This window comes from Thamnophis elegans, chromosome 1 (assembly GCF_009769535.1).
Source record: "Thamnophis elegans isolate rThaEle1 chromosome 1, rThaEle1.pri, whole genome shotgun sequence".
Taxonomy (NCBI): domain Eukaryota; kingdom Metazoa; phylum Chordata; class Lepidosauria; order Squamata; family Colubridae; genus Thamnophis; species Thamnophis elegans.
This window is the reverse complement of record NC_045541.1, coordinates 128,556,359-128,582,452: the sequence shown is the minus strand read 5'-3', so window position 1 is coordinate 128,582,452 and position 26,094 is coordinate 128,556,359. Positions and strand designations below refer to the sequence as shown.

General features: G+C 38.5%; 2 protein-coding genes across 4 annotated transcripts in view; one reads left to right on the top strand and one right to left on the bottom strand.

Moving 5' to 3' along the window:
* The window catches only part of BRMS1L (BRMS1 like transcriptional repressor), a 28,002-nt gene extending 10,475 nt beyond the window's left edge, over positions 1-17,527 (bottom strand). The window contains exons 1-5 of the mRNA XM_032230924.1: positions 17,290-17,527; positions 9,439-9,529; positions 7,725-7,852; positions 3,049-3,128; positions 210-306 (exon numbers count right to left, since the gene is read on the bottom strand). Coding sequence (XP_032086815.1) covers positions 210-306; positions 3,049-3,128; positions 7,725-7,852; positions 9,439-9,529; positions 17,290-17,524 — 631 coding nt within the window. The 5' untranslated portion in view covers positions 17,525-17,527. The remainder of the gene's footprint in view (positions 1-209; positions 307-3,048; positions 3,129-7,724; positions 7,853-9,438; positions 9,530-17,289) is intronic.
* Positions 17,528-22,587: 5,060 nt separating this feature from the next.
* RALGAPA1 (Ral GTPase activating protein catalytic subunit alpha 1) overlaps positions 22,588-26,094 on the top strand; it is a 132,257-nt gene continuing 128,750 nt past the window's right edge. For 2 of the 3 annotated variants that reach the window (XM_032230895.1, XM_032230904.1), the window contains exon 1: positions 22,588-23,066. In XM_032230895.1, the coding sequence (XP_032086786.1) occupies positions 22,961-23,066 (106 nt within the window). In that variant the 5' untranslated portion in view covers positions 22,588-22,960. The remainder of the gene's footprint in view (positions 23,067-26,094) is intronic. The other variant, XM_032230912.1, reaches the window with a different exon arrangement.

Here is a 26,094-nt window from a genome sequence, read left to right as displayed (position 1 = left end):
GCTAGCTGATCAAATTTTTGAGGTAGAATGCAGAAGTAAATCTAACTTAAGACCCTTAATTCTTCTTAATTTGCTTTGTAGACAAAATAGCAGCTCCAAAAATAAATCAAGTAAGTGCTGTAATTCACTGCAATCTTTATTACACAGATTCTAATTAATTTGGGTAGTGACTCATTCATTCAAACATTATCTGTTGAATAGTAACTTACCTGAGGTAATGTCAATACTATGTCGGTCTTCTTCAAGTCGTCTGATTTTCTCTTCTAGTTCACTCTGAACAGTATCATATAACAAGAGCTTTTCACTCTGAAAGAAAAAATTAATAGGGTATTCCCACTGAAAGTTCATGAACACTTACATGAAGCAGATAACATCCTCCAAATATGGTAGAGATGTTCTCTTTTCACAGAAATTCCAAGTGGGTATATGTCATTTTAAGCATTAAAAGGGATTTTCTTGTCCCAAGTAGTATTTAAACTCCATAAAATAAAATAAAATCTAATTTCATAAGTATGGAAAATGAAAACATACTAAATAAACACAACAATAAGAACAGAAAAGGAGAAGTGTATGAGTTTTCAGTAAAAGAGATTCCCTAAACATATTACACTTAGAAAACAAAGAATTCCACTTTTTAAAAAAATGTTTTACAATTTGTAGCTACTTTAAATAAATGCCAGACAAAATAAAGTAGGCCCTGAAGCTTTCTAAACCCCATTTATATGCAAAAACAATCCAGATGGCAAACTTTTATATCTGTTACACTCATCCAGATCAGTTTTGCCCAGTAATGATCAGCCTTGCCTCAAGACAGTTTTTGCCACTGCAAGCAGGAATTTGAGATTCATATAAAAGTTCATATAAAATTTAATCCTGATGCACTGATATTTCTGACATTGTTTGAGCAAAAATCCATATGACATGTTCAACATTCGGCCTGGGGCTACTCGCCATTGACAAAACCCTCTGTTTCCATACTTGTTTGAATCTGAGCTGAATATCTTCAAATGATTAGGGACTGTATGAGATGGAATGAAATGGCATGCGGGAATGATATTGGGAGACAGAGGAAAGAGCCAAAACTAGGGGGAAAGTTGGAAAAGAGGCAGCTTAGCTTGCAGAAGGAATGTGGGCATGGCAAATGTGTCAGGAGGGACTCTCCCTTGTTTCTTGGGCTTTAAAGGCAAGGGGGAGGGGAGAAATGTATTTTCATACTTGCAGGCTTCTGATAATGTAACCTTATAATGAAGTAAAATTAGTTAACTGTTCTGACCCCCTCCTCCGTCTAGTAACGAAAGCCGAGACAAGCGTAAAATGGAATGTCCTTTAATAACAAGACCAGAATCTCGGTGGCTGAAAGCCAAATAAACAAACAGATAAGGACCTTGGCAGCAAGTCCGACAAACCTTGGCAGCAATTCAGACTAACTCTGGCAGCAATCCAGCCTGCCAAGTTAGTTTCTCTTTAGTCCAAGCGTTGACTTCTGCAAGAAGAGCGTGGCACAAGCAGTCTCTTTTATAGTCTGGAGAGGAGCCTAATGACCATCAGCTGAGTGTAATTATCTCCTGTAATTACGTAGTTGTTCTTGACGCCGAGTAGCCCTTCGACAGCATGTATCCCAGAACAACTCACTGTTGGTTTCTGAATCACTCTCTCTTGTCTCCTCCCCACTGATCCAAGGCTCAGAAAATATAGTGGCCAACCAGTCTCTCTGCTCCCTGCTCGGAGTCGGAACCCTGTCCAGGGTCCTCCACATCCTCCAGGGCCGACTCCTTGCTGTCAGAGTCTGGTGGCAGCTCCAACGGCTCCTGCCGGGCCACAACAGTTAACCTAGGCATACTTCTTTGAAAGGTTCACATGGTTTATCAAATTGGCAATAAATTGTGTCCTAATGCCTTCTCTCTTATTAGCATCAGATTCTGATTTGGAGAGAGGCTTTAAGCAGTTTCTTGGTTCACTGAAAACAAAAGGCTGTTTATCAGATATTTCATCAAAAGTAGGTGGGGATACAAGATTATGGGAAATAAGTGAAATAAATTGTTATAATTTGTCCCCGCTCATTTATCCATCAAATGTGCATTCTGCTGTAATTGACTAAAGACTATATATAGTCCAAGATTATTACAATATAATTGGGCTTTACCATCATAAATAGAAATCCACTAATCTTATAACTGCTCTTGGTGCTTTTGAGAATTATTTTAATACTACAAAAATCATATGTGCTACATAAACAACTTTGGGAGGGTGTGTGTAGAATTTATTGTTAGGCTTCATGAAATCTCTATCGTCTTGTAAAACAATGTTTTGTTTCATTTATTCATATAATTTCTATCTTGGCAAATGACCCTGAGAAGCTCACAATTCAGAAACATACATTACAACTAAATTCTTAAAAACATTTTAAAAACAATAAAAATAGTAAAATCATTAATATACTAAAATATTAGTTATATAGTTTCTGTTATAGCTGTGTGCCTAATTTTTTTAGAAAAAAACAAATTCCATTCAGTACTCTGATGTCATTTAATAATACTAAATAGCTTATAAACAAATTGAAATAAATAGTATTTGAATGGGGGTTTTTTCCTTCCTGAGTATGCAATTTATATGCCAGATCACAGAAGTGTTTCTTGAAACTAAAACTGCACCCAAAAGATGCAAAATGTAGTGTTATAAAACTGATACATATCTTAAAATAGCCTGGGTGTAATTTATTCAGGATGTATAGTATCTCTTAAGTATACAAAAGCTGGATCCAACTGATTCATTATAGGCTTTCAACAAAACTGCAAAAACATAATAATAATAAAAAAATAAACTTTAAGCAAGAATTTCACAAGAACAGTTAGTAAGACTGACAAAGCTGTCAAGATGTTTTAAAGCAACCTGACTTTTTTGTAGATAAAGTATATAATAAAATCTGTAAGTATATAATATTTTCAAATTGTTCTTCAACTATATAGCTTAGTGTAGTGAGTTTATTACCTCAGAACTAAGAACAATCAATTATAGACAGATTAAAACATTTCCAGCTCAAAACAGTACCTCACAATGCTGTCGGGAAGCCTGAATTTCACATTCATATTTGTTTTTCACGGATTCCAAGCAGAGTTCTCTGTAGATACCTACAAATAAACATTCATTTAATATTAATAGGAGAAGGGCATCATGGAATGTATTTCCAAGTCATTCTAAAAATTCCTACAGGCAACAGTGGGATTTATAAAAAAGATTTGCTTTACATCTCCATTTGTGCAAAACCTAAATTAGTTTTAATCCCAATTCAATGAGATATCTGCCCTGATTTTACAAAGCTCAAGTGCTGCTTTGAAAATTATAAATCTTAACATTATCTGTAAGAATCTTTGCTATTTTACCAAAGTTATAGAATTTGAGCACTGGTTGAATTAATATTAATCTATTATTAGACTTGCCCAGTGAACATTAATTCAGACCAGCAACATGGGCAGCCATTAAAGTTTATAGTCCATTTACTAATTGAACAACCCTTCTTCCCCCATGTTTTTGAAATTCTACATCATTTGTTGCATGGCCTGAAAGAATCAAAATCAAAAGGAAAGCACTGATGGTAAACAGTTTGGAGAGTGTGAACAAGTGGCATATAATGCAATCTTAATTCTAAAAACCAAGATTCAAAAAACTTTCTTCACTCCCTCTCCCGTCCTTCCTTGAGATAATGATGATTACAATGACACCAATGCAGATAGGTTTCTGACAACTCTGAAAAGCACCACTGAATTTCTCCAACAACCCTGAAGTGTTTATCTTTCTGTCTTCCTTGTTTGCTACTTGCTCTACACAACTAAGAGTGGTGGTGGCGCAGTGGTTAGAATGCAGTAAAGGTTCCCCTTGCACATATGTGGTAGTCGTTCCGGACTCTAGGGGGCAGTGCTCATCTCCGTTTCAAAGCCAAAGAGCCAGTGCTCTCCGAAGAAATCTCCATGGTCATGTGGCCAGCATGGCTAAATGCCGAAGGCGCATTGAACACTGTTACCTTCCCACCAAAGTGGTCCCTATTTTTCTACTTGCATTTTTACATGCTTTCGAACTGCTAGGTTGACAGAAGCTGGGACAAGTAATGGGAGCTCACTCTATTATGCAGTGCTAGGGATTAGAAGCGCCAAACTGCCAACCTTTCTGATCAACAAGTTCAGTGTCTTAGCCACTGAGCCACTGCGTCCCATTTTAGAATGCAGTATTGCAGGCTAGTTCTGCCTATTGCCAAGAATTTGATCCTGGTGGTCTCGAGGTTGATTTAGCCTTCCATCCTTCCAAAATCAGTAAAATGAGGATCCAGATTGTTGTTGGGGGCAATATGCTGACTCTGTAAAGCACTTAGAAGGGCTGGAAAGCACTATGAAGTGGTATATAAGTCTAAGTGCTCCTGCTATGCTATTGAATGGAGGAACCACTTCCTTGTAGAAAGCAAATAAGAAATCAGCCCTTGATCCTTGCCTGCTGTACACCTGATAGGCAGTAAAAACAAAACAAAACCAATCCACTTGGGGTTTTTTTCTTTCTGAGTAAAGAAACAGACTGGATAGAAGGGAGAAATGGCATTTCCTGTTTGCAGAAAAACAAAATGGACAACAAGAAACATTCTTAGGGGGTGGGGGTACAGTATGAGGAGAAAAACCTTGGAAGTTTCTAGAGCCAACACAAAACCCTGCCTAGCCTCTAAGCCAGTGTTTTTCAACCACTGTGCTGTGGCACACTAGTGTGCCGTGACATAGTGTAAGGTGTGCCGTGGGAAAAACACCTGCCTATATTGAATATAGGCACAGAGTTAAAAATTTTTAACATTTTCTAATGGTGGTGTGCCTCGTGATTTTTTTCATGAAAAAAGTGTGCCTTTGCAGAAAAAAGATTGAAAAACACTGCTCTAAGCTGTGATTCAAGAATATATTTTCTTCTTGCATCAACTGTAACAAAAAAGTATGCAAAAGTAATACTTTGTATAAAGTATTAAAAACTTATTTCAATTTAGCAACAATGTGTAAGCAGATATGTAGCAACCAGCAAGATATAAAAATTTCCTGCTCAATTTACAGGTAGTCCTCGACTTACAATCATTCATTTAGTGATCGTTTGAAGTTAAAACAGCGCTGAAAAAAGTGACATAACAGTTAATTAATTATTAATTATGACTGTTCCAGCATTCCCGTGGTCACATGATCAAAATTTGGCCGTTTGGCAGCTGGAATGTATTTGTGATGGTTACAGTGCCATAGGGTCATCCGAACACTCTTTGAGACCTTCTGACAAGCAAAGACAATGGGGAAGCCAGATTCACTTAACAACTGCTAATAATTAATTAACTTAACAGTGATTCACGTAACAACTGTGGCAAGAAAGATTATAAAATGGGCCGAAACTCACTTAACAATTGTCTTGCTTAGCAACAGAAATTTTGGGCTCAATTGTGATCATAAATCAAGGATTATCTGTAGTAGATTGCAAAAGGTTTTTTGCAAATGTATGATCATTAAGATGGGTTCCATCTCGCCTTTCAACAGCATCTCAGTTACTAAGTTTCCAAATTCTTGTTTGCAAACCATTCTGGTTTGCAAATAATTCATTGCGCAAGAAAGAGGATTTATTTATTTATTTATTTTATTTATTTATAGGGTTTATATGCCGCCCATTCTCGGGAGACTCAGGGCGGCTTACAGATAAAAATGTATGCCTCTTTGCTCAAGATGTATACAGGAAAACTTAATTGAAAACATCCAAAATACTGGGAAGGAAAGAAAATAAATATGTTCAATCCAAATTGAATTAAAATTATGCCAAAAATATTATGACACTATATTCATTAATCTACTTGATCCAGCCTTTTTTGTATAGTACCCCAGTATATTTCTTACATGCAAATATATTGTATAGACTTGTCTTAATATTATATATATTGTACATGTTCCGTGTGTTAACAAATCAGTTTTCTAAAACAGAAATAAACACATAGTACAGTGATGGCAACCCTTTTTCTTATGGCGTGCCAAAATTGTATGTGTGCACGCTCACACGTGCCCACACCAATTCAATCTTCCCTGCCCACCTGCACATGACCCCTGTGCATACATGCACAACCACATCCCAGGCTCTGGAGGTTTTTCTGAAGCCTGGGGAAGGCAAAAACGGCCTTCCCCAGCACCCCTGAAGGCCCTCCGGAAGCCGGAAACAGATTGTTTCCGAATTTCCAGTTGGCCCGTTGGGCCTGTTTTTCACCTCCCCAGCCATCGGAGGCTTTCCTAAAGCCTGGAGAGGGGGAAAACGGCTTCTCCCAGCTTTCCGGGAGGCCAAAAATCAGGTGGCCGGTATGTGCATGCACGCCATAGCTGGCGGCTTGTGTGCCAGCAAATATGGCTCCGTGTGTCACCTGTGGCATGCGTGCCATAGGTTTGCCATCATGGACATTGTATGTTTCTTCCTTTGATACATTGATTCCAAGTATCCTAAACCACAATCTACCCTAAAGAACTCTGTTTACCATCCAGTTTTAATTATTCTTTGATGATCCAAGATAATAAACCAAATTTCATTGTTTTGGACAGAGCAAGAAACTAGTATTTTTTAAACCAGTTTTTAGATACAAAACACTAAAGATGATTTATAAAGTAGTGTTTAACAGCACAATCTTAGAGCATCAGATATATTACATCTAAACCAGTCCTCTGAAAATAATAGCAGCTATGGAAGCAACTGAAATGGAGGGCAAATATAGATTAGAGATTAATTGTTTTGTATTTTCACAACTAGGGAAATAATCATTTTCTTTTTTTCCTAAAAAAACAATTTAACCTGTAATCAACACCCAATTCCGACTGAGACATAGCTGCCATTTTGAGACTAATTTGCAATAACAAGTTCTCATATCTTAAATATCTGACTAGTATTTTAAAAATACTGGTTAGCTTCTTTCTCGTCCCCTGCTTTCTGAAACATATTTCTTGAGGAAGAGGTCTGAGAAATTTGTACACCACTTGAAATGTTAATATATATTTATTTATTTATCTAGATTATATAGCCGCCAGTCACTTATAGCAACTCTAGACAGCTTACAGATAATAAAAACACAATGTAGGAAGAATAAAATAATAATCCCTCCCCTCCTCAGCAATAACACACACTCAAACCAACCATTTAATGGGCTCCACTCTGGGTTCCCCAGGCCCACTGGCAAAACCATGTCTTCAGGGCCTTATGAAAGAGTGTCAAAGAGGGGGCCAGTCTAATTTCTGGAGAAATGTTCCAGGCTTATGAGGCCATTACAGAGAATTGCTAGTTCATGATATGCCATACACTAAATACATACCTACATACATGCATAAAATACACCACTTTGGTTGATTTTAATACATCATTATAAAATACATCATTTTGGTTGATTTTAATAAATATATCACCCAGCTCTGCATTTTCAAGCTTCTTCACCTAAGGAGCAACACAGCTATGATTGCTTTTGATGAAAGATTATACACATGCATTTATTTGGGATTTATTTTATGCTGTCATGGATGACCTTGCACGTTACTACTATTAAAATATGAGTATACAGTATATAAAAAATATACAGTAACAAAAAATCCAACTCCAATTGTTTTCGCTTCAGAAGCCTTGAAACTTTTATTAGCATTTTACTTCTACCATTGCCATGCAGTGATATAGTATATCTAACAACATCTACTTTATGGACTCACCTGCCACTTTTGTTCGGATTTGCATGTTTTCTTGCAGAGCTGCCAGTGGTTCCAAGTACTCTGGTGCCTTTCCCGCAATGACTTCCTGTAGCTTTGCATCCACTTGGCTTAATCTCTCTTTGTAAAGTCTGAATATAACGAACATAGAGTACATTATATTAAAGCCAGGCACAGCACCGCGTATATTAATATTTCTAAGATTTTCTCAACAGGCAATGGGCATTCTATAAAGCCCATCAGCCCAGAAGAAATTAGTAAGATTCAAAAACAGACTGAGATATACATTAAATTACAGTCAACTTTTTATTTAGACATTGTTTGGACTGCATCTGAAATTACTATTACTATTACTATTTATTAAATTTATAGGCCGCCCAATCCCGGAGGCCGCCCAATCCTATTCATGAATGAACCTTCTGGCAGGAAAGAGAAACATTAATTGTTTTGATTCACTGTCTTTAAGAAAGGACTAATTTTTTAAAATAAAATTAGTTACAAGGAGAAATAATTTAAAAACATCACCGCCACCCTTCTTCAGGAAGAAAGAATGTCTCCTGAGACAAATTACATCTTGGGGGATGTCCCATTTGAGGAAGCAATATCTATATTTAAATCAGTGTCTTCTGCATTCTTTGAATAAATCTTTTATAAAAAATCTTGCTGCTTTCAGGAAAACTAATAAAAATAAATATTCAGCAAATAATACACAACTGTAAATAAAATACAATAAAGTAGTCTGATGAGAAAGTTAAGAATTTAAAGTATTTAAATGAGTCTAAAATAGTTAGAACCATCATTGCCATTATGTTCACATTGCTAAAATAAAAATATTAAGTAACTTCAGTCTCTTTAACAAAACATTTTTCAAAGGCAGGCTATGATCACAGAAGTCAGTTCTATTTACACATACAATAAGAATGGACAGTTCTTTATGTGAAGAATGTGAAAATCTTACTTTGCCCAACACTTTGGAAAACTTCAATTTTCTCATTACCCAGTCCCAGTTCAAAAGGAGAGCAAACAATTGTAAGAAGCAGGAGACAATTGATAAGGTAAAAAGACGCTAATTTCTCTTCCTGCTCTCCTAAACATTCCATGTCAAACAAGAACAAACATGTATGAACTAAATCCACCCATATACAATATGATTGTTTTATCAAACTGCCATTCTTTAGAAATCCCTGTGATTGTCCAAACAAATGCCGACCTGAATGTCTCTGGTATGCTTCAGAAGACAGAGTTAAATTAACAAATTACAGTTTCTGAAGTTTGCATAGAACATTATTCTATTAGCTACCATCTCTACAAGCAAGATACAGGAGAAGCTTGCAATCTCCTAACTGCCAGGGGGGGGGGGATTTTGAATGGTTGTTCTTATTTTCTTAGTTCTTAATTTCAGCAGCAGTTTTTAGAATGGAGAAGGAACAATAACATGCAATGAGCATTAATGAACAAGATTTTTACCAGAAGTCATTTCAGTGTGTGTGTGTGTGAGAGAGGGGGGGGGGGTATCTAACATTTTCTTTGTTTCAGAGTCCTAAGAAAAGAATTCTTTTTTAATTGTAGTAATTCATAAATAACTGACAGTTTAAAAACTCTTGTTCTGTTGTAAGTTGCTCAGAGATTTACCAAAAGCTAATGAGCAGTCTGATTTAGATAGATAAGAAAGATGAATTAGCACTTAAGAGGAGTTCTAGATCATTGGTTTACTTACTGATCTTTCAGATCTGTAAACTGTTTTTCAAGATCAGACATCTCATCTAAACACTCCATTCTTCTTCTTTCACAATCTTCATCATCCATTTCTGCAATGAAAATTATACACTTTTACAAATATAACTAGTTTGTCTCTTCCAATGTACTTTACTAATAAATTAATGGAATAATTATTAAATCTTCTGGAAAACAGATATAATATATAAAATTATTTCAATATATCTCTGTTCTTTGATTAATCTTATGAAAGATTGGAAAACAGATATAATATATAAAATTATTTCAATATATCTCTGTTCTTTGATTAATCTTATGAAAGAACTAAACTGATAAGCATTCGTTTCATCTTACAGCCAGCTATGTTATACAGGTAGCCTTTAATTTTAGCTACCATACTTACCACCCTGTTCTGAGTTATCACACCCACACATACACCCAGGGTCACATTTCCACATTTTGGACACTTGCTCACCTTTTTGCCAGTTTAAACAATGGTAACTTCTTATGTTTCCATAATTTCATAATAATATGGCTAGTCCTATAAAACAAACTCTATATACCTACAGCAACATTTCAATTTGCTCTCTAGATTGCATGAATAACCCTATGCCATTGCATTAACTGATAAAGCAGCTTTAAACTTTTGCTATTGTAGGCCTATTAGATATTATGTGTCATCTCTTGTGGAAGAGCAGAGCCAACAGTTACAAGAATATTTCTTTCTTTCATTGTTGCATTCTTCCCTTCTCCTCAACACTTCATTATCTCACCCAGGTAAAAACATCATATGGATAAACATTTTCTATACAACATCACTTCTTAATTCCGACAGCAAGGACCTAAACATGTACATGGTTCCAGCTTCTAACAATATGGTAATGCACACTCAATTCAATATATATTATACCAAGTTTGCATATTAGAAAATCAAGTTTATAATCTAAGCAGCACCTTTTAGCCACTCAAGATGTTTAGCATACATTTTCCAATTGCATATTCGTAACCTATATTTGTAGCTTATAGTGGACTAAAGAAAGAATAGATCAGACGTCCAGCCCTTGCTTATCAATGGAGACCAAGTAGAGCAAGTGGGCAGTTTTAAATTTCTGGGTGTTATCTTAAAAGAGGACCTGACCTGGGGCACTCACATTGCAACACTGGTCAAAAGGGCCCAGCAGAGAATATACTACCTGAGACTTCTCAGGAAACAACAACTGTTTGCCTTAGAATATTATGAAGCTCGGCCAGATAAACAAGTGGCCTTTATGTTTCTTGACGCACAAAAGGCTTTTGATCGGGTAAATTGGAATTTTATGTTGTCACAACTAGAAAACATGAAGTTTGGAGAAAGTTTTTTAAATGCAATTCGGGCAATTTATGTACGACAAACCGCGACAATATTGGTAAACGGAGAAGAGGCGGGTGACATTGTGATTGGTAAAGGCACAAGACAAGGATGCCCGCTATCCCCCCTACTGTTTATCCTCACATTAGAACCCCTTCTTAGAATAGCGAGAAGCGATACACAAATTAAAGGGTTACGAGTTAAAGCTCAGGAATTCAAGGTCCAGGCTTTCGCCGATGACCTTGTTTTTATCCTGGAGGACCCTATGGCGTCTGGGATACAACTTTTATGTAAAATAGAAGAGTACGGTAGGATAGCGGGGCTACGTATAAACAAAGAGAAGACAAAACTGTTAATTAAAAATATGACTCTGAACCAGAAAAGGGAAGTACAAAGCCTGTTAGGGATCAACATGGCCCACAAAGTACAATATTTGGGAATTTGGCTGACGGAGAGATGTTCCTCTATCAAGGTAGATAACTATATGAAATTGCTACAACAAGTATCCAAAGATATGACTAATTGGAGTAGCAAACAATTGTCTCTGATGGGCAGGATCGCGACAGTCAAGACATATGTATTACCAAAATTTTTGTTTTTGTTTCAAACGGCACCAACTAAATTGGACAAAAAAATTTTTAAATCCTTGGAGACAATAGTGACACAGTTTATATGGCAAGGCAAGAAAGCACGAATCAAAGCCCAAACTTTACAAAAACGCAGAGAACTGGGAGGCTTCGGAGTACCCAACTGGGAAGCATACTATAACGCAGCAATCATGACATGGGTGAAAGATTGGGTGATGTTGAATAGAAGGCGCCTATTGGCTATAGAGGGACATGACCTCCCCCAGGGATGGCATGCCTCCCTCTGGCAAGAAAGAGACACCCCCCATAGGTACTTCATGGGACATTATATTCGGAATATTTTGATGGGGGTCTGGGAAAAAATGAGGAAAAAATATTATCTTAGGGTTCCGTGTTGGTTGGCACCATTAGAGGCCTTAACGCATCCGAGTTTATTTAATTGGACAAGAAACATAACATATAAAGATATCATGACAGAAGAGGGCAACATAAAAACAAAGATGGAATTAGAGCAACAGGGCAGGAATTTGGAATGGTGGGAATATTTACAGGTTAGAAACAGGTTTAAAAGTGATAAGGCACGTTTCGGGATCTACCCAAACCCTCAGGGGCTAGATAAGATCTTGTTTGGTGGAGACAAAAAAATGTTATCGAAGATCTACCAATTTTTGACCTGCCAAGATACTAGTGAAGAGATGGACAAAAGCCTTCTAACAGTATGGGAGAGAAACCTAGGTTATGAAATTGAAATGGGCAAATGGTGGGATCTATGGAGTAAGACCATTAAACTTACAACATCTACTGCATTCAAAGAAAACATATACAAGATGGTTTATAGGTGGCACTTCCCCCCAACGAGGTTAGCTAAGATGTTTCCTGGGTTATCTCCATTGTGTTGGAAATGTGGAAGAAAGGATGGCACATTCTACCATATTTGGTGGTCCTGTACTGAGGCCACGAAATATTGGAAAAGGATTAAAAAATGGTTAAAAGAGGTTACCGGGGCAAACATTGAGAACCTGTTACTAAGCATCAAACCAGATAACATAAGCAGTTCAATATGGCATTTGAGCCTGCATATAATTGTGGCCGCAAGAATAACCTATGCACAATTTTGGAAATCCACCACTATACCGCCGGAAGATGCTTTAATTAAAAAGATCTACGAATGTGCAGAAATGGACAGAATGACGGGTTGGCTGAGGAACAAAGGAGAAACAGAACATTATCTTAGCTGGAACCTATGGTATATGTGGGCGACTAGGAGAACAGCAGGGACTTAAAATGGGGAAAGTTAACATAGGTACCGTAATAGATCCCTGAATCTTGCAATGAGAAGATGTGGCTTAGAGACCTAATAATGAGGAAAGAAAGAAAAACTGGGCTGTGAATGACTGTCACCGTGGGGGGGGGGAGGGGGGGTTGTATGTCTAAAACGGCATTTGTATCTGTATGTTTTACTTTATATTGTTATGTATGATTTGTCTTGCTTATGTCGTTGTATTTATGTCGCTGTATTGTTTTTTCTGTTTTTTAAAGGTAATAATGTTTAATAAAAATTATATTAAAAAAAAAAAAGGAAACAACAACTGAATGAAAAACTGCCATTGACCTTCTACCTTTGCACCATAGAGAGTATTCTAACTTACTGCTTTTATGTATGGTTTGCCAATTGCACAGTGGCAGATAGGACAGCCCTCCAGAGAGTCAACATCATTGCCCAGAGGGTCATTGGTTGCCCTCTCCCATCTTTGGAAGAGCTTTATAGCTCCTGCTGCCTTAAGAAAGTTCAAAACATTCTCAAAGATCCATCTCATCCTGGGCACTTTTTTTTTTTTTGAACTATTACCATCTGGCAGACCTACAGGATAATAAAAACAAGGACAAACAGGCTGAAAAACAGCTTCTATCCCAGGGCAATAACCATATTGAATTTTATGATATAGTGCAATATCGGGTTTTCAATTTCAATTATATAGAATGTAAAGAATGTATGTTAGTGTGTTTATTTTTATAATTGTAATGTACATGGAAGATGGCATTTAATTTCACTGTACCATGTGCAATGACAATAAACTAAACTAAACTAAACTAAGATGCTATTTTTCCCATACTACAAATGGAAGACTGACTACAATAAATGATGCCTTTGGGCAACCCATTTAAACTGTTTGGTGTTTAGCCAAAATTTGAAATAGAAACCACCTCCTGATGATTTACATATCACCCAGAAACAGTATCTCAAAGTATTTTTTCAATGTTGTTTACACCATCAATTGCAAAGATCTGTCTCCCTACTAATTTACGCTCCCCCTTTCCTTTCTCTAGTTGTAAAAAAGCAATCAGAAGTTCATCTGAATCCTAAACTTCAATTTATACTGAAACAAGTCACAAACACTTAAATGTGTTTCATACATACAACTGTATATTGATTTTGTTAAACTAGTATTGTACTATTTTCTCAAGAGTTCAAGGTGGCCCACACAATGCTGCCTGTCCAATCAGCATCTCTGTGAGATGGGTTAAGATAAGAAACAATGATTGGCCTAAAGAAACTCAAATGACCTTTCGGCACAAGATGGATTTCAACATTCTTGTCTGGACTGAATCAAAGATAGAACATAAAGCATGTAGAGAGAAGAAGCAGTTCTAATTCTTGATGCTTTAAAATATAATTTTTCAAGTTACTCAATGGCAGCCACCTTCACCCATCCAGACTAATGGTCTGTAAGTTAATGAAGTCATAATAATATTTGAAATAAGAATTTATTTGAAACCAAGACACTAATTTATATTACCCATAAGACATTAGCACACTATTATCTGGATGTGGAATCTGTGTCAGCTGCTTGTTTGAAGAAGTGCTCTTGACATGATGCCTAAAAGGCTTAGAGCCCAATAATTTGTTGAACAGTCTCCCCTGGTGTACTCAGCCCAGACTTTATGATCTTGAGGAAGTGGGTTGGATGGGTAGAAGAGCTTGCACCCAGGCAATCTACCCTGTTTCTGGGAAGTAGAGTAACTGATACATCAAGATCAACCCTTGTCTATATAATCTTGTCAGATACAAGAGATAAGGGAACTCACCCTCCTGCCATTGTCTTTCATCTCAAAGTCTCTTCTCAAGTTCCTATAATTACTTTGTTAAATTTATATCCCTTCTTTTGCCTAAGAGTTCATCCATATTCCTTCTTCCAATCAATCAAATGTATAAGGTAGCTGATAGAAAATCGGACCCAAAATTATAGTAGTTTTTTAAAATCTTCCATATTTATTCTATAGGTTTTATGTAATTTTAAGTGTTTTATTTAATGTCTATGTCTTTAATAGTGTTTCTTATATAGTTTTTAATATATAGTTTTCAGCAATGGGTGGAAACTAATCAAGGAGAGAAGCAACCTAGAACTAAGGAGAAATTTCCTGACAGTTAGAACAATTAATCAGTGGAACAACTTGTCTCCAGAAGTTGTGAATGCTCCAACACTGTAAGTTTTAAAGAAGATATTGGATAACTATTTGTCTGAAGTGGTATAGGGTTTCCTGTCTAAGCAGGGGGTTGGACTAGAAGACCTCCAAGGTCCCTTCCAACTATGTTATTCTGTTTCTGTTTTCTGTTCACTGTTTAAGAGCTTATGTCAATTAAATGGATATTTTCCCTTGACCCGTGGACATTTTTTTTATTTGAAAATTTTATTTTTGCCATCTCTATCGAATTGGTGGAGTACTGTGTTAACAGGTTATACAGTATGTCCCTCTAAGAGAAGCAATTTAATATACTCACAAATTTGGGCAGTAAATATTCCAATTTGTTTATCTAAAACTAATTCATTTTCTTCCACAATTAAAAATTGAATTTGTCAAGTACACATTAGATAGAATTCAGAACCTCCCACATTCGTTAACAAGTCTTTAAAATATATAATTGAAAAAAATGATGCGGAACATCATTAGACATTAACAATTAGACATTCTAATAATTTTATTGCATTTATTAATTGTTCTTGATTTATTCAAAACCATTCCAGAGTTTTTCAAAAGTGTTTTAGACATCAATTTTTTAAGCTCTGTATAAGATAATTATACCTACTGAAGAAACCTAGTTTAATCAGTTGTTTAACTTAAGGCATCAATGAAAGTCTTTAGAACCCTGGCTTTCTGTTTTGCATGCATGCAACCTCCAATTCCAAGGGGTCTATAACTGGCTTGCGGATAACATAATTAAGGGGTCTTTCCAGAAGTATAAAGGAAACTAAGGGGTGAATCATTCTATTTATTATATATTCCTCCATTCCTCCCTGAAAAATGCTGTTCTGAAGTCTTCCAAGAATATATGAGATTCTGTATTTAGATGCATCTTCTGTGGTATAAGTGCTGTTCCACTGTAATGACTTCTTTTCAGCAGTGGAATTAGTTCAAGGTTTCTCAACCTTGACATCTTCTGTTGACTCAAATTCTCAGAATTTCTTACCCATCATTATCTTAAAATTGCCAAGGTTGAGAAATATTAAGTAGACACAGACCTACTAAAGCTAAAAGATTTTCCTCCAACTGCTAAGATTAGATGCCACAAAATATTACTTTAGATCCGTTTTGTAAACTAATAGAGATGACCTTTTGACCCAAAGATTAAAAAAATATTTCCCATTCCAATAAATTGTAATAGATTGTATTCCTATCTGTCTGGATAAAATAAAGAGCAGTTACGAAAAAGAGGAATTTTGGTGCCTCCTCACTATTGAAACTGAAGCAGGAGAAACTTGAGAGCATACTATTATAGTTTAATAACTCTTAGGAATGCTGGAGATACATACAGAAACTGTTTTTCCTCATACAGAGAGCATAAACATTAAGTGTAACTAAAGACACAATGATTAAACAAGAAACAAAAACCCTAACCTTCCCAAAGTAAGACATGAAAAGCAAGTAAGGAGCCTGACAATGTCTTTAACTAGCAGAAGTATCTCCATCTGTACTTTTTAATAGGCTGCCCTGTTTTATGTTGTCCTATTGTTAGCAGCATATAGTGAAATAAAAATTTATTCCTACATTAGTGGAAAAGGATGCATGTCAACATGTAACAGCACTAGTTGGCCTGGAGTAAGTTCACAGGGTGATGTCTGGTTAGGAGAAAAAACCAATAATAGAGGCTTCAACAAACTAAGTTATATTGGCGCATCCCCTGTTTGTAGAAGGCAATGGCAATACACAAAGCACTTGTTCTTTAAAGGGAAGTAGAAAACAGCAAGATAACAAAACTGCAGCCTTCTTACTAGTAGTTCCATCTTGCAATTTAGTCCATAAAGCCACTCGTCCAAGAATTGCCTATCTGCCTGGATGCATCTATCTATCTATCTATCTATCTATCTATCTATCTATCTATCTATCTATCTATCTATCTATCTTCCTTCCTTCCTTCCTTCCTTCCTTCCTTTCTTTCTTTTTTGGGTGCCACACCAAATCAACTCTTTTACAGCTTATAGAAATTCCTCTGCCACCTCCTACCCTCTCCACCCGGGGCTGGCTGCAGACAATACATCACACCGTAGGTTTATATTATCACCGAATGAGGGAGGGGGAATTCGAGGCAAAGGAGAGCATAGCTCCCCCCAATGAGCCCGGGAGGAAACTTATAGGAGAGTGAGGCCATTGCCTTGCCCGCCCAGGTGAGGGGGCGTAGAAGCCCAGGGGGGCAGGGGGGGGCTTTCCTAACAAGTCGCCCGGGGCGAAGGAGTGGGAGGAAATACCGAAAGGGGCCACAAGGGTTGCAGAAACCGAGGAATCGCCCCCACCCCTGGCACACCAACAGAGCCGGACGGGGCGGGGCTGAGCCCTCCTCCCTTCTGCCCCCATCTAACCCCAGGCGAGGCAGATCCGCTCTAGCATGTGCCGCCCAGGAGGAGCCCTTTCCCCGCTTCACCTGAGCTGTCGCCCTCCTCGGAGACGGACGAGCTCTCCGACTCCTCTTCTTCGGAGCTGCTGCCCTCGTTCTCCCCGTAGTCCACCTCCATGTCATCGTGGTTGTTTTCTTTCTTCTCCCTCGAATGGACCGGCATCGCGCCCGCTCTCGGCAGACGCCCGGCGTCACCCGCTTGGAGACCCAGGACGGCAGCTTCGCCAGCCCGGCCCTCTAACGCGCCGAAGCTCCGCCCCATCGAAACCCCGCCATCCACCTTAGGGCCGCGCCGCTCGACCCGCCTCTCGGTCGCTGATTGGTGGGGATTCCTTGCCGGCGGAGCGGGGTTTCTTACTCGGGCGTGGTTGGGCGGGGGTTCTATGTTGCTGAGGATTTCGGGAGATGGAGTCTTTCGTGGGAAGGCTTGTAGATCCCAGTAGTAGTAGGTAATAGAAGTAGGGCAAGGAGAGGGTGGAAGAGAGGCTACTGAAGGGTCTACGTCAGAGGTTCCGAAACTTGGCAACTTTAAGACTTGTGGACTTCAACTCCCAGAATTCTCCAGCCAGCTATGTTGGGAGGTGAAGTCCACAAGTCTTAAAAGTTGCCAAATTTGCTCTACCTGTTTTAAACACAGATTTGGAGCAGGGAGATTAACGCATTTTGCATCTTGTTTGAAATTAACAACAAAATTGGTGAGCTATGCTGTCTGGAGAATTCTGGGAGTTGAAGTCCACAAATCTTAAAGTTGCCAAGTTTGGGGGGGTCTCTGGTCTACGTGTTTTAAACACAGATTTGGAGCAGGGAGATTAACGCTGTTTTCATCTTGTTTGAAATTAAGAACAAAATTGGTGAGAGGAACAATAGCCACCGATTTATTTCTCTTCCCGGCGGGAAACTTTCGTTTACATTCCCCTTCAGGGATTGCTACATTTACGTAGCCGGGGCGGGGGGAAAAGAGTACAAATTGGGGGACGCGTGAGTGAAGACGGCGTCTACTCCTCCTGCCTCTGAGGCGCTCACTTTCCCTGGATTCTGTGTAGGTGAGAGGATTGAGCCCAATAGCGCTCCCGGAGGCCGAAGGGAGTAGCTGCAGCGTCGCTTTTGCATCGTCACCCCGTTAGCATCCAGAGCGAAGGTTTTTAAAATCACGACTTATCACTTGCAATTGGCTGGTTCGTTCCACACATTAAGGCATAAAGCTATCTCTCCCTCAGAGATGTGAGGCCCGATCTTAGAAGCAGAAAATATGGGGAGTGACTGGGAGATTGTTTTTCGATGACTCATTAACACCTTTTTTTTCCCCAGCAAATTGAAAAAGAATGCTCGAAATAATTATTTTGAAACATTGTCACTTTTAGACCGAGTAAATTGATTTTAAAGTTGGACTTCATTGTCAAAATGGCAAAAGATGGTCATATAAAACAAATATAAGCCGCAGTGGTTAGTAAGTAGTAGTACAACCTACTTCTGCTGACTGCTGGCTGCCTGCAATTTGGCAGTTTGAATCTCACCAGGCTCAAGTTGACTCAGCCTTCCATCCTTCCAAGGTGAGTAAAATGAGGATCCAGATTGTTGTATAAATATCTGTAAACTGCTTAGAGGGGGCTATAAAGCACTGTGAAGCAGTATATAAGTCTAAAAAAAATACATATTGCAGAATTCCATGTTTTCAATAATAGCATTAGTTTTAATTTGATAATCCAGGTATAGATAGATCGCACTTAACTGCCCTGTTTAGCAACCATTCAATGTACAGTAGTGCTGAAATGACTTATGATCAGTCCCCACGTTTACAACTGTCAGTGTGTCCCACAGTCGTGATCACCATATTCTTGAGCTGCAATTCAGAGCACCCTTCGCAGCAAGAAAGCCCATGGAAAAGAATAAATCTACAGCAATTGTAAACAAACATCATTTAAAAAAAAATCTCTTCTATGTCCCGCTAAAGTTGGCCTTATAACTCTTTTTATTGTTACAAATAACTCAAAGTAGCAGGCATATCCAATATATGCTGTCCAATTTCCAACTACTCTGGGTAGGTGACAACAATCAAATATAATTAAGAGCAACAAAACAAAAAATATAAATGATGGCAATTTAATGCTAGTACACCATATGAATCAACTCATTTAGAATTATACTAATATAGCTTACAACTTGAAATGCATTAACAGAAATAAAATTTAATAGTTTTGTAGGTTTTTTCCAAATAATAATTAAGCTAAGCCAATTTTGAAGGAAAAAGGTTAACACTGCCATAGGGGACCCATTTTTTGTTGATTTCAGAAGGATTAAAACTTAAAAGGAGTACATATTGTACAGCCACTTGGGTGGCCACGTTTTTTACTGTGATGTGTGTGCTTAGGCTTTAAATGGGAAGGAATTAGTAGAATAGGCAATTTAGAAGCAAAAGGAAGCAAAGGGATATAGTAAAGGTATAAGATCATAGATAAAGATGAATAGAACCATAAGCATTTTCGAGAAAGCTGTATCCTGTATGAATGAGAAATATAATATAGATATTTATATTCAAACCCATACATCTTAATCTGAAACTATAAGAAGTGCTACATCACTATAATTCATTTCTCAAAAAATATTTATATAAAGAATTCTGGTATTTTGAAGGATGTGCTAAGATCACACACCTGTATTACTAGAGCCGGGATGGCAAACCTATGGCACACTTGTCAGGGCACATGAGCCATTTGTCAGGGTACATGAGGCGTTGCCCTGTCAACTGGCCAGCGCACATGTGCGCGCTGGCCAGCTGACTTTAGCCTTTTTTTGAGGCCATTTTTTGTGCTCCCCAGGCTCCAGAGGCTTTATAGGAGCCTGGGGAGGGCGAAAACAGCCTCCCCCCCCCCCCGAGGCCTTCTGAAGGCTTCAGGAACTTCTCTGAAGCCTCCGGAGTGCAAAAAATCAGTCCTATGGGCAAACCGGAAATTCAGGAACAGACTTCCGGTTTGCTCGTAGGGTCGTTTTTCGTCCTCCGGAGCCTTCAGGGGAGCCTCCGGAAGGCCCCTGAAGGCTCCGGAGAGCTTAAACCAACCCTATGAGCAAACCGGAAGTCCGTTCCTAAACTTTCAGTTTGCCCGTAGGGCCGGTTTTTTGCACTCTGGAGGCCTCAGGGAAGCTCCTGAAGCCTCCAGAGGGCCTCCGGAGGGGCAGTGGAAGCTGTTTTTTTCCCTTCCCAGGCTTCTATAAAGCCTCTGGAGCCTGGGGAGGGCGAAAAAAGCATGCAAAAAATGTGGAGCGCTTGTCATGCGTGCATGCCCGCTGGGGGTCATGCATTGCATTATGGGTGCGGCACACCCATGGATGACCCCCCTGCGTTCCCCCCGCTTTTGGCACGCGAACCAAAAAAGGTTCGCAATTGCTGTACTAGAGCATTATATGCCAGCTTATGAACCAGTGTATGTTGTTAGTTATTAAAATAAAATAGGAATATTTTAATAAATTACCATTAACTATCTTTGTAACACAAGTCTATTCTTTTCCTTCTCCTTTACCTGAAAACACAAATGATGGTATTTAGCAATTGTTACTCACAAAAGAGCAGGGCAAGTTCTTTTTAACCAGTTGCATGTGGAATTCACTGTCAGTCAATAGGTAGAGAAAAGACTACCTTGTAAAGTTTAATCACTCCATACACACACGTATACACACACACACACACACACACACACGTATTTCATTACTGTATAATACATGTCTTCTCACTTGCCTATCTCCAGTAGATGCCAAACTGGATTGATAAGTGGTATGGCCAAGTATATGAGAGAAGTAGCATATCAAACAGTGATAGCAAGAATGGTGGGCAACAGGGTGTGCCTAAATTGGGCAGAGTGGCAGATAAAAAGAAAAGAAAAAAGTTATTGCACACAGGTCCCAAGTGGTGGAAAACCCAAATGATATTTGTTTTGCATTCAGATGACATGATGAGCTGCAAAGCTTGGTCAAATAGTAGATCATGCAAATATAGATGAAAACTTGAAAAGGAGTTCCTTTAGTCCTTTTGAGTTTTGTGAATGTTGATTGGGGTGACATATGATATAGACAAAACTTTCTCAACTAAAAAAAGGTTAGTTATGACAGGAGGACATATAATAGCTAGTCAAATGCTAGATTCTAAACTGAATTAAGCTTGGCCAGTATGAGACATAGGAAAACATAGGAAAATAGTGATTAAGGCACCAGGCTAGCCATTTGGGAAACTTTGACAGCTGGGTGACTTTGGGCCAGTCATTTTCTCTCAGCCCAGCCCATTTGACAGGGTGGTTGCTGTATGGAAAATAGGAGGAAGGTGTGTTGGATATATTCACCGCCTTGAGTTATTCATAAAAACAAAGGCGGGTCACAAATTAATAAGCATTTAATCTTCCCAGAAAATGAAATTCAAATCTTGACCAAGCAAGATTTGTACATGTCACTATTTGCCATATGTAAGGGGAAATTATCAGGAACCACATTTAAACTTTCAAAGAGTTTAATAAAGCCTGAAAATTGCTCACCCAATTTCTGTCCACATTGAAGGAAGATAGAAGACTGAATATAGCAGTGCAACCACATACCTATATTACCTATATTATATGCTGCACATTATTATGCCATTTGCTGTGTAGCAGAGAGGATATATAGTGTGAATTCTCTCAGGTGATTTTTACATTTGGTTTTTTTAATATCTGACCGGCATTTCTTAAAACAAAGGACCTGCCATATGATTGCAGCTCCATTGACGTGACTTGAACAAGATAAATTAAGTCTGAATAATATAATCTGGACCATAAGATGGCAGCAAAGCACTTTTCTGGCCGTTTGTTGCCATCCAGTGGTGTTCAGATTTTTTGCAAATCCTATATGGTACTTTGATTATTGACACATTATTCTAATAATAAAAATGATCCGTGCTTCAATTTTTTTTCTTTTTCTGCCAATTTTTATATATTGAATTCCGGAATCATCTATCATTGCACTTTCGTTTGGCTGTTGTCTAAACTTTTGCACATCTAAAATAGGCAAAAATTAGCATAGAATCATTAGTGGAAGGGACTTCTTAGGACCAGAACAGAATTGCAGACTATGCACACCACTGCTATGTAATAACTTAGTAACCCAGCTACGACATCGGTCTTCGAAGATTTCCAAAAAACATCCCTGTTCTCTAAATCGGTTCCCTCCCCGCCCCCCCCCACCTCAAAAAGAATCCATAAAGACAAGTTATCCCATGACCTAAAAGACAAGCGACGATTGAGGAGAGGCGAATAAACAAGTCTCACAGTGATGACCTCAAAGGAGAGGAGTTGTCATGGGGACCTTCGCATTCGCGCCCGACGGCTGTCGTGAAATGAGACGAACACGGAGGGCGTAGGGAAGGAGGAGGAGTAACGCGATGCTGAGCGGGGGGGAAGCCTAAAGCCATTCCCCCCCCCCTCCCCGGTCTCCCAGTCCTGCTCTTCGCTGGGATTGCGCCGGCCGCACCCCCTTTGCTTCGAAGCCTCGAGGCAGCGCCTCGGCTATGTAGGGAAAGCCGAATTGGGGAGGGAGGGAGGGGGGCGGATTTCAAGGCCGCGGCTCTCTCCTCCCGAGTTTTCGGGGAGGAGAGGGGGCGAGGGGTCCCCGGCGGCGATTGGTGCACCAACAGCCCGAGGACCGGGAACCGCGACGACCCGTCCCCGAGCGCTCGGCAGTCGGGATGTTCTCCAAGAAGCCGCACGGCGATGTGCGGAAATCCACCCAGAAGGTGCTGGATACCCGCAAGGACCCACTGACCCGGCTGAAGCACCTGCGCGTGGTTATCGGTGAGAAGGGGAGCTTAAGGGCTTGAGGTGCAGGACCCTGGCAGCAGGGGTTGCTCCCTCTCGTTCTCTGTGTCTGCGTCTCTTTGGACCAGGTTGTGTAGCCCGAGGGAAGGATCGGATCCTCTTTTGCGCAGGGAGCTCTTTCCTCTCTATACAGCATTTTACTTTTTTTTGAGAATTATTTCACCTGAGGAGGTGTCAACAGCGCATTGGGATGTAGAAAAATAGGTGTTTTTTCTCCCCCACCCCGCCCCCCATGAGCCCCAAGAAGCTCCAAGGCTTTGTTGGCATGACAACTGAGGGCAATATGGGGAGGCCAAAGGCGGGGAAGAAATACCTGAAATGAGCTGAAATCATGGGGGGGGGGGAGGTGTTTATTTTGTCTTTTTATATACACTGAGAGTATATGCACCAAAGACAAATTCCTTATGTGTCCAATCACACTTGGCCAATAAAGAATTCGATTCTGTTCTGTTCTATTTTGCAAGCCTAGGTTTACCCCTTGTTTATTCCCTGTTTATAGGCATGTCGAGATGAGGTAGATTCCCTGCTGTGTCTGTCACCATAATATTTTAATTCGACTTTCCAACAGGGTGTAGGATGTGCTTTCCTCAACTGGATTAAGAAGCTTTCATTGCTGTGGTTAATGTAGGAGGTCCTGTGCAGAAGGTCCTAGTTTGGGAAACTAGTGTACTGCCATGTAACTTTGAGCACCTGTTGTCTAGATTGCAGAAAAACACTTTGTGATGCTTCAGACATCTAAAAGAGAAAGGGATACTGTTCGATCTGAATTGTTTGGCTTTTGTGTAGTTGCATGAAGTGACCACCTGGATAGTCCCTAATACTAAAATTTGTGTCTCTTTGTTTCTCTTTGCTGTTCCATTTAATGAACAGTTTACAGTTTTCTGGTCTCTGTTTCTGACAATTTCCAGAGAGGCTGCTGTGTTATGCTGTTGGGTCAGACAAGAATATTTTGACATTTTAGAGACAAATACATTTACTAAAACTTTGCCTCCGGTGGCATGGAATCTACTTAATCTTGATTCTTCTATTTACAGAATCATAGAATTCGGGGGGGGGGGGGGGGGGAGACATCTTGTGACTTTGCCTTATGATAAGGATTTATACACTGTAATTATTCTTAATAAATAAGGAATAGGAGAAAGTTGCCTCATAAAGTATCTGACTGTTGGTACAGCAAGTAATTAATGCTTCAGATAACTTTTCAGATAAAATGTTTGCCAATGTTATCTAGAGATTCCAGTAGCTGGTGTTAGAATGTTTGGAATACAAAACATATGATCTGCTATTGAATTATAACATTCCCTGATGTATATGTTACATGAATGTCACTGCCAAGAAAATTAATACGTTTTGTTGACTTTCCTTAAAGTACCAGTAGTTTCTTCAGTCTCTCATGACAATTGTTTCAAGCAATAAAACAGTCAGATAAAGAATAGGCCTGTCTAAATGTAGTTTTGTCAGTCCAATTAAACTTACATATCATAAAAACTCTGAAATGGTTTGGTTTTTAGATTTGATGATAAAAGAACCTTTATTTGCAATAACATTGCATTCTATGACTTGATAAGCATTAGTATTTGAAAGAAATAAAATTGTTTACTGAAGTTCCTGTTAACTTTAACATGTATTTCTGCAGATTCCACTTTTAAGAAGAATGCTCTATAAAATGAATATAATTAAAACAATACATGTAGAAATATGTATGTTTTTGAGATCAATAACTAATTCAATTTTCTCCATGTTAGGACCTTTATTATGTGGATAAATTAGCACCAAAGTTGAGGGAAATGTGGCTCTTACTACTAAAGTTAAAGAATGGATACATGCCATACTTATTTCTCATGACTTTTAGTGCCATTATTTATATTTTGCATTATATATCTATTATTAGTTATACATATCTTTGAATAAATATTAGTGATGTTTTTGTTGTACATTGTAAACAGCTAAGGCAATTCAGTGGGGGGGGGGTTTACATTTTATAAATAATTAACTAAGAGGCAATATATTTAACAGAAGCATTCCCTAGGGCAAATTTTATTTATAAAGTATAACATTCACATAAGCCAAATTACTGTATTAATTTTAATATGCAGTCTTATTTATTCTGTTAGTCATTTAATAATATGTATTTTTTATAAAAATAAACACAAAAAGATTATAGCAATTAGCAATATAAGATCCTTATAACATGAACATTAGGGAAGTGATCATAAAGGAGAGCCACTAATGGAAAAGCTTTCCTTTCCATACCAGTTCTTCAAATTACCATTTGAGGTGCCTCTGTTATAGTCTTAAGGAACAGACATATGGAATAAGGTATTCCTCTAAATCTTGAAATTTTAAACCAAGTAGACTTCATGTAGACGCTTCTCCTGTTTCTTATTTTTAACAAAATCTCCAATACTCTGGCCATCAAGTTTCAATATATAGTCCTCATTCAGTAACTGGCTGGCTTAGAAACCATTCTTAGTTGCTGATGAGAATGTAACTTTATTACCAGTCCTTGCATTTATGACCTTCACAGATCTGTAAAGCAAAAGATAGCTGAAATAAGATCATAAGTTAGTTACATTTTCACTTAGTGAAAACTTAACTAAAACTTACTTTGCTTACTAGTAAAGTTGCCAATACTAATTGTGGTCACTAAATGAGGACTACCTCTGTGTGTGTGTGTGCGCGCGCGCATACACACACACACACACACACACACACCAATAAATGCAAATGTTTAAGAACCTCTGTTGAAATTTTATTTTCAATTTTGGAAAGCTTTCAAAACTTGGTTTTGCCATTGAGCCTGGGGATCCCACAGAAGCATGGAATTTATTAAATGGCTGGTATAAATTTAGACTGGACTCTTCCCTATCTTTTTGTTATTCTATTATTAATTATTTTTAATAGGTTTATTGATTGAATTGTAATGAGAGCCAGTTTATGTAATAGTTAAAGCATCAGGTTAGAGACCGAAGGCTTGTGAGTTCTAAGTCCGCCTTGGGCACAA